The 15,781-nt window shown below is 48.9% G+C and overlaps 1 protein-coding gene across 1 annotated transcript; it reads left to right on the forward strand.

Moving 5' to 3' along the window:
• The first annotated feature begins 7,804 nt into the window (after positions 1-7,804).
• On the forward strand, positions 7,805-10,627 carry LOC112164370. The gene is made up of 2 exons (XM_024300573.1): positions 7,805-9,357; positions 9,418-10,627. The coding sequence occupies exons 1-2, from the start codon at positions 7,805-7,807 to the stop codon at positions 10,625-10,627; spliced, it is 2,763 nt and encodes a 920-aa protein (XP_024156341.1).
• Positions 10,628-15,781: the final 5,154 nt, after the last annotated feature.

The following is a 15,781-nucleotide window of genomic DNA, read 5'->3' on the forward strand; positions in this document are numbered from 1 at the left end:
GTCAGGTTAAAGATTTGAATTCAACCCATTTGAATTCAATATCAGGCTAAAGATTTCAATCAACCCAAACAAACTAAAACTCAAAATTGACAAAACAAACAAGCAACATGGCTTCTCGGCAACAACAGAAGCTAGATACAGAGCAATTGCAAGAGGCTACCATTTAATCACAAATTCAAAAGCTGAATTCAATCACAAATTTGAACATCAATACCATTTACCATCCTAAACCCAAATTAGCGACAAGGTTAGATTATCATAAAACTCAGATCGGACTGTTACTGGTTTTTTTGCAGAAGCACTCGAAGATCCCAATCCAAAAGAACCAGAATTGAAACCTTAAATCCCCAAATCAACCACAAAAGAATCAAACTTTGGGAATCAGCAATTATTTAGATCAAGAAATGCAACTCGAAAAAGAAGAAGAAAGACTTGCCAAGTTGTCGAGATTAGAGGAGTCTCCGGTTGGGGAAGTGAAGATGAAAGTGATGGAGAAGAAGAAGAAGAAGATGGAAGTGAACATGACTGACCATCAATTCAACCTCCACACTATTACTGCCCAAAACCGAAAATTCATCATGTAAAGGAATCCAATTCAACCAACAGATATAGCAATGAGAGAAAGCAACAATACCTTTCATATTGGGGGCTGCTACTAGCTTCAAACCCAGTTAACAAATCATCAAAAGCCGCCGGCACACCCTTGCTAGAGCTTTTCGACGACGCCGGCTCAGCCTTGTCATCAAACCCACTTACCCGCCGCGGCGGCGACGCCACTGTCGAGAAGAAAATATCGTTTGCAGTGGAGCTCTTCAGCCCCGCTCCGCCAGGCCAGAATCGGCGACCTTGGAGGAGGAATCAGTGGGCCCACCACCACCTTACACGGAATCCAAGTTCAAAGCTTCGAAATTGATGGAGAACCTAGCCGAGCCGTCGAAGATCTTCTCAAAGTCTTGGGCTTTCAGGGCTTCAAAGATCTGGTCGTGATCGTCGGAGAAGGACTCGTCAAAGGAATTTGAGGTGCGAGTTGATCTAGAGGAGGGTCCAATCGAGTAGGAAGACGATGACGACCGAGTCGCCGGTGAGTTCGGGGCTGAGTTGGCAGGCAAGTTGGAGGAGAGGGACGGTTGGGTAAGTGGGGTGGTGGGAGCGGAGGGGATTCCACTCAGCGTCGAGGGCAATGATGGCGGACCAAATCAAGGAGGTGGTTAGGTGAGTGAACTCGGAAGAATCGATAGAGGAGACGAAGTGGGTTTTCAGGGGCATTGGGTCATGCGGATCCATGGAAGAAGAAGAGGTCAAAAGGAAAAAGAACAAAAAAGAAAAAGAGAGAAAGATAAAAAAAAATTAAAAGAAAAAAAATTAATTGAGGGTAAAATAGACATTTCAGCATAAACTAGATGCCACGTCAGCAATTTAACGGTCAATTTGGACGGAGATTGACGGCAGGGACGAAATGGGAGGAAATTGAGAGTTCAGAGACTTTTTAGGTGAAATTCGAAGGTCAGGGACTGAAACGATGAAACCCTATAAGTATAATGAGTAAACAGTAATTAACTCAAAGAAAAATATAAGAGTAATTTATATTTCACTAACACACATTGTTCATTAAAAACGTGACTTTTGAGTTTTTTATGCTTTTTTAAAACTACAGTATCTTCAATTTGGAAATTGATTGTATGTCAATTTCCTTCATCGTGTAAGTGAATGAAAATGCTTTGCAGTCCTTGCCAAGGTCATTGTAAGCCCTTTTAGTCAACATTTCTAAATAAAATGCTACCAACCGAATGTAAACATGTTCAATTAAGAATTTAAAATGCTTGTTTCTTCGAGTAACGTCCGTTCTTACTGAAGCCATCAAAATCAGTAGAACAAGAATTCAAATTAAAAACGAAAAAAGCTCCGATCCTATTTGAGCCCAAAAGTATTTTTGGCAAGATCTTTAGTGGATTTAGCATAGCGGGCCGATACCTGCGGCCCAAAAATAAACTTACTCGGGTATGGGTTACATCTTCGCTCATTCCGGGGTCCATGAGGAAGACAAATCCTTAAAGGATTTAATTAGCAGAGATTGAATAGGAAACTTCAATCTATATTCCTTACATAGTAAGGAGCAGTCGAAACCCTGAGTATAAATACCAGGTTTCAAGGACAAATTAAGGACCTCTCTCAATTACAATCAATCCTAACGATTACAAGCCTCCCCGGAGCAAACCTTCAACCCTGTTGAAACCCGGTGACCTTGCGCCAGTCCTAGTCTCTCTTAGAGCCGACTGTCAGCATCACCAGACCAACCCGGCGACCGCGCTTCCAGTCCCAGTCTCCCCGTGAGCCGACTGCCAGTGCAACCGCCACCGTTACTACCAGTGAAGCAAGGGTAACGCCCTCGCAACCCAGCGAAGCTAAGGTCACGCCTTAGTAACACCCGTGCTTCTCCAAACTTCCCAATAGTTGCTCTGCTCAGCCTACAACGTTGAGTATCGATTAGGTGAACAAAGAGACCACAGGCAAAGCCCTTACCCGCGTAAGGCAAGAAGTCCTTTTCCGGAAGGCAAGGAAAAGAACCTAGCGACGAGGTTGGTGCTCTCCTCGTCCACAACGCTTGAAGAAGAAGTCAGGTCAAGGGACGACCCCGACGACTGCACCTCACGGTGCTGGCACGCCTGCGCACACACCCAAAAGAGACAGTTTGCACGCCAGCTGGTTTTGGAGCCAAACATTTTGGCACGCCCAGTGGGACACAAACATAGTGTTTCTTTGTGAACGTAGCCATTAGGAAGTCAAGCGAGAACCCCTACAAAAAGGTTTACGCTAACTGCCCAAAGCACCAGACCTCCAGTTACAGACCGCATTCTCGCGCGGACTGTCGTGGTCTATCTGAAGAACAAATAGCTCAAAGATTTTCTCTGCACCTACAGTCGTCCGACATGGCAACTAGAGAAAATCACCTGACCGCTTCTGAGGGTCAGGATGTTACTATCAACCAGGCCAGCGAGCCTGTTGTTACTGCCGCTGTCTCCAACACAGGAGGAAGCGAGGAAAGTGAGGCTTTCGTTGAGAAGCCTATTCCAGATGGAGCGACCCTAGAGGAAAGGTTCGCGATCCTCCTGGAGAACATTGAGAATCATGGGAAGAAAATCGCCGCTGATGTTGAAAGGGAAAACGCGAAAACTGAACAGTGCATACGCGAGATCAACCAGCGCATTAACCAGCAGGCTAAGGAAACTACTCAACAGATTGCCCGATCGGAAATAGCCTTGAGGAATCATGCTGCAGGTATCGCTAGCGATCAGAATCAGTGGCAGAAGAAACTCATGGATGCTGTCATAACTCAGGCCAGAGATGTGGCAGAGTTTCGCAAAGAGGGCGCTAATCTTGCAGTAGAAGTGGCTATGCAGAGAGCCGAACTGAACCAGGCAAGAGAAGTGCTGAACAAAGCTCTAGGTGATCCTAACGCCATCCTTGGCTCCATTGGCCAATCATCTGGTTCGAGCAAGTATGTGCCACCGAATCAGCGTGAGAAGTCTGTTACGCCTCCCATAGCTGCTGCTGCTACACCATTGAAGAGTAAAGAGCAGGCGCTAGTTATAGGCGGAAACAAGGAGAATGCCACTTCGTCTGGTGGACAGACCGCCAGGCAGAAGCATCAGATGCCAAAGGGTAGTGGAACCTCTTCCGATTCCGCCGCTTTCAATCAATATGATAGCTATGGAGCGGAGAACATATACCAGGAACTGCCAGGTGGCTATTATGGGATCGACTCGTCAGGTAACCCAATCGCGATAACAACCCTGGCAAAAGAGATGGCTGTGCCTGTAGTGACCCTGCAGCAACCGGCTCCAACTCGCACTGTGCGGGTAGGAGAAGCGGCAGCTAATGTGAACCAAGCAGCGCCTTTGCAGGCTCCTCGCTATATTGCTGCACCTCCTCCTCCTCCAGGCCCTGAGTATGTAAGACGCGAAGAGGTAGAGGAGATGATTAGACAGGGTAATCCTAAGGTTCAAATGGATGGAGCCTATGAGGGACCTTTCCCACCGCATATAATGCTCGCGCCATTTACCAGAGGTTATAAAAATATCCTGTTTTCTCCTTTTTCAGGGGAAGATGCCGAGAATGCGGCAACCCATCTGGCCAGGTTCAGGATACAATGCGGCCAGTATCAGAATGATGACGTCCTCAAGTGCAGGATATTTGGTTCTTCTCTGACGGGAGCTGCCTTTAAGTGGTATTCTAAGCTCCGGCCAGGGACAGTAGCTGATTGGTCCACGATGGAAAAGCTTTTCCGAGAGACTTTTGGGGCCATAGAACCAGAGGTGGACTTGGCTTCTCTTACTCAGATGGCCCAACAGCCTACGGAGTCCGCTGTTGCCTATCTGCAGTGCTTCCATATTCAAAAGGCCAAGCTGAACGTTGTCCTGCCTGAGAGGGAGATAGTCAAGCTGGCGATCAAGGGCTTGGAGCCCCGCCAGAGGAAGAAGCAGCACGGCAACATGATCCAGTCAATGGGAGAACTCATCACAGAGGTGGGTAGTTTTGAGCATCTTCTCAGAGAAACTGATGCAAGAAAGAATGCGTCCAAGGGGACATATGTGCTAGGAAAGCATCGTACTATAGCGGCTCTGAGCTACCAGCCAGCTACTTATGACCCTTACTACCATCACCACAGCGAAGAAGTGGTTCAGGATGATAGTAAGGAAGAGGAGAATGACATCGCTACTTTTGAGCTGACAGGGAAGAAGGACTCAGCGTTGAAGCAATTGAAAATATCCAAGGAACCTGTCAAGCTCAAGTCAGTAGCTTTCACTAAACCTGAATTCGCGACATATACTTATGATGCCAACAAGGCCCATGAAATTTTGGATGAGATGATCGCCGCGAAGATGGTGAAAACTGACTTTGGACCCTTCCCGCGACCTGATCAGCTAAAAGGAAGGAAGTACTGCAAGTTCCACAATCTGTGGAATCATAACACCGCTGACTGTGTGAAGCTCAAAGACCAGATCCAGGTATGGCTTAATAATGGTAGTTTGCGGGTGGAAGCTCCAGCAACAGCGGCGGCGCTTGTGGACCTGAATCCTTTCCCTGACACTGGAGTCAACATGGTTGACGTAAACTGGGCCAGACAGAACCGCAGGAAACCCACCTTGGACTTAAACACGAAGGGGGAAGGAGGACAATCAGATGAAGAAGAGACCCCTGCTAAGAAAAAGGCTAAGCCAATGGGTCAGGCCTCGCCTGTGGTCCTGTGCTAGCGATGCAAAGAAGAATGCGGCATCCAAGTGTTGCATGAAGAAGTCGAGCACACGTTTCATTTTGGTTCTGTCCCGCCTATCAAGTGGGCTTCACCATCACGCAACTATCAGCCGGCTAGCCCAAGAGGAAAAGAGAAAGCGGAAGCACCACCATCCCCAAAGGACTCTAATCTGTTCAAGCGGTTGAAAGCGGCTGCGGTCGATCAGAAGCAAGAGGAGAAGGCTGTGAGTAAGAACAAAGACCTTCTGACCAAGCCCTATATCCCACCTGCTCCAGCGGCTACCATCAAGGAAGGGAAGTGGTACACTAGGGAAAACGGAAAAGCAGTGGAGATAAGCCCTTCCAAGAAGAGGGAGCTGCAGCGCTGGTTTGGGGCAGCAAAGCGAACGCTAGAGGCTCTGGGCCAGGGCCTGATTAAGCCTTCGCAACTGGTCAAATCGCCTGAGCAGTATCAGAAGGAGATGGAGGCATTAATTGCTAAGCCTTTAGTGGCTCCCCGCAACCTTCAAAAGCAAGCGAGCTCAGTGAGAGAGGAATATAAGCCCAGTGTCTTTTGCAGGATCACTGAAGAAAGGACAGCTCCACCAGCTCGAAAGGAGAGTTCGTCGACTAGGCGACCGCATGTCAAGTGCAAGTTGTCTAGAGAGAAACCAGAAGCCAAACCCTCAGTTTTCGAGAGAGTGGGGGGCAAGGACAAGACTGATGACACTCTACAGTGGAGACCTAAAAAAGTCCAGAGCATGGTTGTCACCGCATCAGAGGTGAACACAGCAAGGGAGCAGAAGTCATACTCCTTGGAACAAGCTCCTGAGGTAGAAGAGCAGAAGTAGAGTAAGGCAGAAGACCCTATAGAGGAATCCCTGGTAGACCGGATGGTTAAGCAATTCAACACTACCATCCCTGCTGACGAACCTAAGCTTAACCTAGAAGATGACATGGATGAGGAAAATGTGGTTGACACGTCTTGCAACATGGTCTACGTGCTCCCTGCGAGGTATGCACTGCCGGTCGCCGCGCAGGAATGCGCAGAGGTTGAGAATGGTGGGGTACCACCCCTGCAGATTACATCAGCGATCACGGCACCTGGGGAAGAAGCGGTCTTCCTCGAAACAGAGGACATCAACAGTAAGGGGTTCTTCATGAGCTTCTCTAGGCCAACACCTACTATGGTCCAACACATGCGACCATTATACATCACAGCAGAAATTGGTGGTGCCAAAGTTAGCAAGATCATGGTTGATACTGGAGCTGCAGTGAACGTCATCACCACTAGGACCATGCACTTGATCGGAATAAAGAAAGAACAAATCCAGTCTACATCTCTCACGCTCAAGAACTTCGCGGGGACTGTGACAAACACCCTGGGATTACTGTTCTTGTGCGTCACGGTAGGCACTGCAGAGGGAGTTGACGCTTTCTTTGTGACAGATTGCTATGCAGCCTACAACGCTATCTTAGGCAGAGACTGGATCCACCAGAGTTACTGTGTTCCTTCAACTTTCCATCAAGAACTGATTATGTGGAACAGGGTGACTGATAAAGCTGAGGTGATTAAAGCGGATCCTCGTCCGTTCTCAGTTTTCGCAAACTATGTAGATGCCAGGTACTACTTGGAGCCTATCGCTCCATTGCAAGTCAGTGGTGTCGATGGCAAAGGCCGCCCCACAGGGGTGACGGCCTCTGAATTGGCACAGTGGGGGCTTACGCTCGCAAAAGAAGGGCTGGAAAGGCCTGGCAATGCTGTGCCCAAACCCTTAAAGGATTAATGGATTACGACCTTTCAGACGAAGGAATAGAGGCCTTCCACTCGCTGTACAAAAATCTATCATCGTACTTAGTGGAAAGAGAGGCATATGATCGAATCGCGACCGTAGAGGTTGTCGATGAAGAATTTTCTGACCAAGAACAAGAAGATGAGGTAGAAATTCAGCTCGCTCCGGCAGCGCTGGACGATATTCCCCCTAAGGTCAGAGTTCCCACCGAGAAAGTCAATCTCGGGACAGCAGATGAGCCTATGGAAGTGGCTATCAGCGCTTACTTAGAGCCTAGCAAGAAGCAGAGGCTCACTGACTTATTGCTAGAATTCAAGGATTGCTTCGCGGAGAAGTATGAGGACATGCCAGGCCTGTCACCAGAGTTGGTTTGTCACCAGCTACCAACAATCCCTGACAAGAGGCCTGTGAAGTAAGAGTCGCGAAGAATGAATTCAGAAACCCAAGTCCTCGTCAAGGAGGAAGTTGAGAAAATGCATAAATCAGGCGTTATCAGGGTGGCCAAGTATAATCAGTGGCTGCCTAATATAGTGCCTGTTCGCAAGAAGAATGGTAAGATGAGGGTCTGCGTAGACTACAGAGACCTTAATCTCGCTACTCCTAAAGATGTCTACCCCATGCCCGTTGAGGATATGTTGGTAGACGCTGTAGCGGGGCATGAGTTATTGTCCTTCATGGACGGCACCGCAGGATATCACCAGATTCCGGTCGCGGAAGAGGATAGACACAAAACAGCATTCCGCTGTCCGGGGTTCGCAGGCGTCTTTGAGTACGTGGTTATGCCTTTTGGCTTAAAGAACGCTGGAGCGACGTATCAAAGAGCCATGAACCTGATCTTCCATGACATTCTGGAGAAGATTCTGGAGGTTCACATAGATGATGTCGTTGTGAAGTCCCAGAAGAGAGGGAACCACATCACAGATCTCAAAAAGGTATTTGAGCGCATGCGACAACACAAGCTTAAGATGAATCCCGCTAAGTGCATTTTTGGGGTTCAAGCAGGCGATTTTCTGGGGTTCATTGTTCATCAAAGGGGAATTGAGGTCTCTGAAGATAAAGCAAGCGCGGTCATCAATGCGTCCCCTCCGCGAACGAAAAAGGAACTGCAGCGTTTGCTGGGGAAGATCAACTTTCTGAGACGCTTCATCTCCAACTCTGCAGGGAAGATCCAACCTTTCTCTCCATTGCTGAAGCTGCAAGGTCAGAACGAGTTTGTATGGGAGCCTAAACATCAAGAGGCTTTCGACAGAATCAAGGCTTACTTAGCGAGCCCTCCAGTACTCGTTCCTCCAAAGGCTGGATTTCCATTGAAGCTGTACATCTCCGCGACTGAGGCTTCCATTGGCAGCCTGCTCGCCCAGGATGATGCGGAAGGCGTGGAGCACGTTATCTTTTATCTCAGTAGGACACTCACAGACTGTGAAACAAGGTATACTCCTATGGAAAAACTATGTCTTACGTTGTACTTTTCTGCATGCAAGTTGCGACACTACATGTTATCTTTTACGACTTGCATCATCGCCCAGACAGATCTGGTCAAGTACATGCTCTCGCGACCTATTCTGAGAGGTCGCATTGGTAAGTGGGTGTTGGCTCTGTCCGAGTTCTCGCTACAATATGTTCCTCAGAAATCAGTGAAGGGGCAAGCCATCGCAGACTTTCTGGCACATCACCCTATGCTAGAAATCCCCACAGTGAAGGAATTAGAGATAGCGGCCGCAACTATAACTCGCCCAGACTTAGCGCGCGTTCCAGAATTAGAAATATGGTATCAAGCCGCAGTCTGCCTGCATCCCTGGGTATTATTCTTTGATGGTTCAAGAACTGAAACGTTGGCAGGAGCAGGAATTGTTCTGGAAAACCCAGCGGGCGATCGTTTCTCTTACTCTTTCCAACTGGAGTTTAAGTGTACCAACAACCAGGCAGAGTATGAGGCCCTTATTATTGGCCTAGAAGTGTTGCTAGAGTTGGGAGTAAGAGATGTGCAGGTACGCGGCGACTCTTTGCTCGTGATAAATCAGCTTCAGGAGAAATACAGGTGTGACAGTTGTCTGCTCATACCATATTTGCACCGCGCCTTTGATCTTTTGGATCAATTTGATAATGCGGAGCTAGAGTACATACCTCGCGAGCGCAACTTTACAGCAAATGAACTTGCTCAGTTGGCTACAGGTATTACTTTGAAGTATGGGTTTCTTGAGCGCATTCTGAAAGTTGAGCGCCGTACACTGCCATCATGGCTTGCGCGCCCTGATCCACCTGATGACCCAGTTGTCGCGGTCTTAGAGCCTATTGATGTTGATTGGCATATTCCGCTGATTGATTACCTTAAGTAACCTGATCTTACCGCGGACAGGAAGATTCGTTTTCTTGCTTTAAATTACTTCCTCAGGGGTGACGAGTTGCGACTGCGTGGGGAAGACGGCATAGACTTCCGGTGTGTCTATGGCCAGGAAGCTAAGCGATTAATGCGCGAAGCGCATACAGGAGTATGCAGAGCCCATCAAGCAGGACCAAAGATGCTCTGGCTCATCAGGCGCCATGGGTTTTATTGGCCTAGTATTCTGAAGGACTGCATCGCGTTTGCCAAAGGATGTCAAGACTGTCAGGCGCATGGTCCAGTGCAGCACATTCCCAATATTCCCATGCAACCTATTATTAAGCCTTGGCCCGCGAGGGGCTGGGCTCTGGACTTGATTGGAATGATTCACCCACATTCCTCGCTACAACACAAGTTCATCATTGTGGCTACTGATTTCTTTACCAAGTGGGTTGAAACAGAGCCTTTGAAAGAGGCTTCAGGGGCCACAATTCGCCAATTCATTTTTCGGAACATTATCTGCAGGTTTGGTATCCCTGAAGTGTTAGTCTCGGATAGGGGGGCAGCTTTCATGGGAGGTGAGGTGGAGAAACTTGTTGATGATTATGGCATACAGTTCGTCCACAGCACTCCATATTATGCTCAGTCCAATGGCCAAGCGAAGGCCAGTAACAAGATCATTATCACCCTGTTAAAGAAAATGCTTGTTGAAAACCCCCGCCAGTGGCACAACACGTTGTATGAGACATTGTGGGCTTATCGCACCTCCAAGCGGAATCCTACTGCTACAACGCCTTATGCACTAATGTTTGGTCATGATGCGGTTTTACCCTTGGAGATCAACGTTCAATCCTTACGCGTCCAAGACCAGCATGCCTTGATTGGCGAGGATTATGTCCAGGCAATGTTGCAAGAGCACGAAGATCTGAGCGAGCAGCTCTTGGCGGCTTTGGATAATCTGGTAATGGAGAAACAGCGTATCGCCCGCGCCTATGATAAGAGGACACGTGGTCGTAGTTACAAAGAGGGTGACATCGTTTGGAAGGCTGTCTTGCCCTTTGGCGAGAAATTGACTGGTCGCGGCAAATGGACTCCGCGCTGGGAAGGACCCTTTGTTGTTCACCGTATCCTAGAACGCGGGGCTTTTCACCTTAAGGATTTGGATGGCGAAATCCATCGTAACCCCATCAACGGGCGGTTCTTGAAGAAATATTACCCTAGTGTTTGGGAGTTTGAAGATCCACCAGATCAACCTTCTTCCCAGACAGGGGGGCAAACTTAGTCTTCATCGGCTCGCATCCTTTATCTCTATTCAGGCCTTTTCTAGTGGCCTTAATCTCATGTCATCGCTTTGCCTATGAACACTAGGGGGGGCAACACTCTACACATAGGCCTGTAACTGAGGCCTTATTTTTGGTAATAAGCGAAGTTTTTTGAACAAGTTTGTGTTGATTGCAATGTTGTTCGTCCTTGACAATATGTGTTAAGAATATATAGGTAATGGCTTATACATGAGGCCTTATTTTATAACAATTTTTTGACTTTTCTGGAATTTCTGGAATACTCATAAACATTCAGGTGAGCAAAACATTCATTCATAAAGTGGCTTTGCGGCCAAAAGCATTACAAAGTACAAATCGAAACGATTACATTTGCAGTTACAAGGCCAAATGTGGCTTAAAAATACATAAGGATTGCAGATCTTCTTCTATGAGTTTCTGGATTTGGTGGCCTCAGAGGGGGACGTGCTATTGCTCCTACTCTTCCTCTCTTCACCCACGTCGTCCCTCCTCTGATCTGAGTCGCAGCCGCTATTGTCTGTGCTGGAGAAAGGGGGAAGGAAATAATCCATCGCATCCCTTTCAAGCACTTATCCTCCGGGATGGAGGAAGTCGGTGGAAGAGCGCGACTCACAGCCACATCTACCTCCAAGGGAAAAACAGAAGTCTCATAGGCAGACCCCGGAGGTAGACTGCGGAAGAAGAACAGTCGGCCTCAAGCTGGCTTTCCGTCCTTCTCCCTGTTGCTCCGCGCGAGAAATCTGAGGAGTGGGATCCCTCAGAATCTCGTTCTCCCGCGCTAGGAGCACCTCATGCTCTTTGGCCTATTTGAAACTGGAAAGTTCTATCTAAACTTCTAGACATCAAAGGGCATGAGGCTGAACCTGAGATTAGGCCATAAAGCCTACCCAGGTTCTGAGATTAAGCCATAAAGCCTAGGGGTTTGAGGCTAAGGGTGAGATCATGAAGTGAGGATTTCAGGAACAGAAGAAAGAGAAGAAGGGCTTGCAAAGGTATTTCTGGGTAAGCCATATTTTCTTGTGATTACCACTATTCTGAAACGCAGGTATTTATAGGGCCAGTCTCAGTGGCCTCAACCGCGTGATGGGCAGTTGGGATACTTTCAACGCCATCAATGAGCGTATCAATGGGATTAAATGAGGAGATCTCGGAAATGAAGATAGTAAAGACGCGTGGGAAGCGGGGCAGTCTTCAAGGAGGTAACCGCTGTGATTCGAGATTATCCTTTCAAACGGTTTTCAATAGCAGTAAAGGCGCATTAAACATTAACTGCTTGGAAATTGGAGCGTGTATTTAGGCCAAATCAAGTGGGCTAAATATTTGAATCATATAATAATAATAATAATCTGTTCATACAAAAAAAAAATGGGCCTAGTATTAGGGGCCTAAAGTTTTCGGCCTGCAGTAGTCAGGCGAAGAAGGTGCTCGTCTAGGCGAAAACTAGCATCAGCAGCAGCTCGCTCCGCTTGACGCACCTCTTCGCGAGCCTGAGTGAGGTTCTGAGACAATGCTTCAGTGGCTGCTAAGGGTTGATCCAGCAGTGGTTCCTCACGCTCGAGCCGGGCTGTTACAGCAGCTAATTGGGCTTAAAGTTCCTGGATCTAGGAGCAGAGATGGGTCTGAGTGACTCTCAAGTCCCTAACGAGGATGGCCCTGTCTCCTAGAAAGTTGTGGGTGGAGTCCATCTGATGAGCGAGGCCTTGGTAATGGGTTCGGGCCTGTCTGACCTGCGTATTCGCGGCCGTTCTCTCAGTGATCTGCTGAGGGAGATCCTTTAGTAGCTCATCTATTTCATTATACTCTTCCCTCGTAATGGCGCGCTCGCGAAGAAGGACTTTCATAAACTCTAGAGCCCTGTCTGGCGCGCCAGGTAGCAAGATTTCTGGACTCAAGAGATGGCGGAGGCCGTCCCGCGCTTCATCTACGACTCCAAAAGGAGCCACCTCGAGTGCGCGTGCTAACCTTTCCAATCTGGAAAGGGGCGCGGGCGGTGGATCAGGAACATCAGCAGGAGCCTTTTGAGGCTCAACAGCAGGAACCGCTTCCAAGACTGGTGCAGGGTTCGCCCCTTCTTTTGCTTCAGGTGCATGGAGGGCAGGATCCTGGTTAACTTCATCTTCAGCGACTGGCATAGCGGGGTCAGCATTGGGTACTTCTTCAACAGCAGCCGCTTCCTCAACAGGACCAGCATTCTGGTTTGAGGGAAAAGCCGTTAGAGTGCCTAAGGACTAAGACATGAACTCAGAAAAGCGCCTATTGAAAATAGAACATACCTCTGCAGCCGTTGGTTCACGAGGGGGTGCCACTGGCAAAGGTTCCTGAGCAGCGGTTGGTTCCTCGCGAGGTGCGTCTGGGAAGGCATTCTTTCTTCAACCTCAGGCGGGCTGTCATCTATGATCTGTATAGGGGTCGGCACGGGGACTAAGGCCAATTGCATATTGCTCGCATTATTGGCCGGAGGCGGAGGAGCATTGGAGCTGATTGGCGCTTGGGCCTGCGTAGCAGAGGTACTTTGATCAGTGGTTGAAGGCCCTTCTCCAGCCTGAATTGAAGGCCTGCGACGAACCTGCAAGAGTGGGGCGTCACATGGTCGCCCAGAAATAAAGAAAAATAATAATAATAATAATAATAATAAAAATAACAATGTCTCAATGTCTTACCAGTTGATCAGCGATTGGTTCATCTTCTACCCACGGATCGGTTCGAGGGTCGGAGCGGCTGCGCTTTGGGGCCAAGATAGCAGCGTAAACAGTAAAGGGATTAGACTTGACTTGGTAAAGAAAGCATTATCTACTCTGGCAAGGAGGTTATTACCGTTTGCGGATCTTCCTCGTCAGAGGAGGAGTCTTTAGCCTCAGGCTCCGTGACTATGGCCTTTTGCTTGCCGGACTGGCCAGTGGCCGGAGAAGCGATAGCGGCGCGACCGCCAGAAGGTGGCACATCTCCTTGGTGCAAACAAAGTTTTGGTTAAAAGAGGGAGGAGTGAAGAATGTAACAGTGTCAAATAGATATTTACCTAGCGGGGCGGCTCGCGGATCACAATACCGGCCTGAGACCGGCGCGGGGCTCGCGTTGGTTGTGGCACTGGTGCAGGAGAAGATGGAGGTTGTGCAGCGTCTTCAGGGAAGCGAGCGAGTAGTTCGAGGTCAGCAGCATAAGGGTACTTCAATTCCTCAAAGATGGTCGCGAAGAGTTCGTCGTATCGCTGTCCCCAGCAATTCACAGAAACTTCTGCCCACCATTCCTCATATCCATCTTCCACTCCATCCACCGCATCAATCTTTTTGGCCCAGTCAGGAAGATCGACCAGGGTAAGCATGCTCTGCGTTGGTGGAGACCCAGAAGGGGGTCCAAATCTACGCTAGGAAGTGTTGTAGTTCCAAGCGTCGAATAGAAGGAAAGGCACTAACTGGGCAAGGCCGAATTGGTGGGCGAAGTGTTTGGGAGCGTAAAGCTCATAGCTGAGGTCGTCAGCGGCGATTCTGATGTCAAAACAAGAGATCGCGCGGCGGAACGCCATGCGCGCGCGATCACTGTAGCCAGGAGCACCAGGAAGGAACCCATTTTCAAGGGGAGCTGGGAACTTTCTACCCAGTACCAGATCGCAGTAGGGCATTTCGTGCAGAAAATACAAGTATGTGAAGCACTCAGAGTAAGGAGGGACGAGTACCTTTCTTCACGATTGAGCCACTGACCCAAAAGTTGGTCAGTCCGGGGAGGCGATGGTAGGTCTTCGCGGCGGAAGTATGGAAAGTATGTCTGAATCCAGAAGTCGAGGATCCAGAATGGGCCAGAGATGCTCGTCTCAAAGGGGTGCATTGTGGCCTGGTACAGGGTACGGTAGAGCGTGCCCAGCACAGGTTGCCCGAGCCCAACGCGGCGGCTGTTGTAGAGGGCTGTTGCAAGGGAGGTCCAGGTACCAGTGGGTTTACCGGTGGAAATGCAAAAGATGAACTTGCACAGCCAGTACTCCAGGAAAGCCATTCCGCAGGTCGCATTGTGCTCGCGGGGGTAATAAGCCAGCCACCTTGGATAGGAGCCACTGTGGGCGCTGCGGCCGCCTTGGGCCATGGTTGAGGTGAAGTTTTCAGAGTCGAATTGGCCGTGCAAGTAGGGCTCGCCATCTATAGGTAGGCCAGTAATGGTGAGGATGTCTAGCAGGGTGATGCTCATTTGACCAAACCGGAAATCAAAAGTATTGGTGGCGGTGTTCCAGAAGCAGAGGAAGGCGGCGAGCGGTGAGCGATTGCCACCGTGCGGAAGGCGGAAGCAGAGATCGATGGTATGAGTGATGCCTGCCGCGTCCCAGCGAGCCAGATCTCGCTCTTGCGCTTCTTGGTACCATGATACCTCTGTCGCGGTGATGTTGGACGGCCAGTGCCCTATCTTTGCTCGATGGTTTTGGGCTCCCCAACTGCTGAAATCTCCTGTAGTCCTTAGGAGGACTTGGATAGGTCGCCGGATGGATAGGCCGTAAAAGGCAAGAGCGTCGTTTGGGATTTCGCCTAGCGGCGTTGGACCCAGTCCGGCATGATGGTCCGAGAGTCGAAGGAGTAAGGGTCTCTAGACACTGGTGTGAATGTGAATGCGAGTGCCAATCTGGGTTCCCCAATTGCGGGCAGCGTTTTCGTTCAATTCTTCTTCTTGGTCTATGATCATTTTCTTTGGGGGGGCAATTTCTGGGTTCTCTCGGTGAAGATGATGTTGGCAAAGGGGTTTCTAGGTTTAGGAGGCTGAAGAGGGTTTCTGATGTGACAGGTCTGAAGTGGCTGCGAAGTTTAAATAAGAGATTTTGTGAGGGAAACGATACGACAGAAGGGCGTTTAGCTTGCAAAAGGACGCAACCTTCATTAATGACATCAGTTCAAGTGAAGGGCGTGTCGTTCAAGTCCCCTTCAATCAGTTACATCTTCACGGGCCTGATTTCGGGGCCTGGGGGGCAATGTTTGAGCCCAAAAGTATTTTTGGCAAGATCCTTAGTGGATTTAGCATAGCGGGCCGATACCTGCTGCCCAAAAATAAACTTACTCGGGTATGGGTTACATCTTCACTCATTCCTGGGTCCATGAGGAAGACAAATCCTTAAAGGATTTAATTAGCAGAGATTGAATAGGAAACTTCAATCTATATTCCTT

This window comes from Rosa chinensis, chromosome 5, assembly GCF_002994745.2.
Source record: "Rosa chinensis cultivar Old Blush chromosome 5, RchiOBHm-V2, whole genome shotgun sequence".
NCBI classification, from domain to species: domain Eukaryota; kingdom Viridiplantae; phylum Streptophyta; class Magnoliopsida; order Rosales; family Rosaceae; genus Rosa; species Rosa chinensis.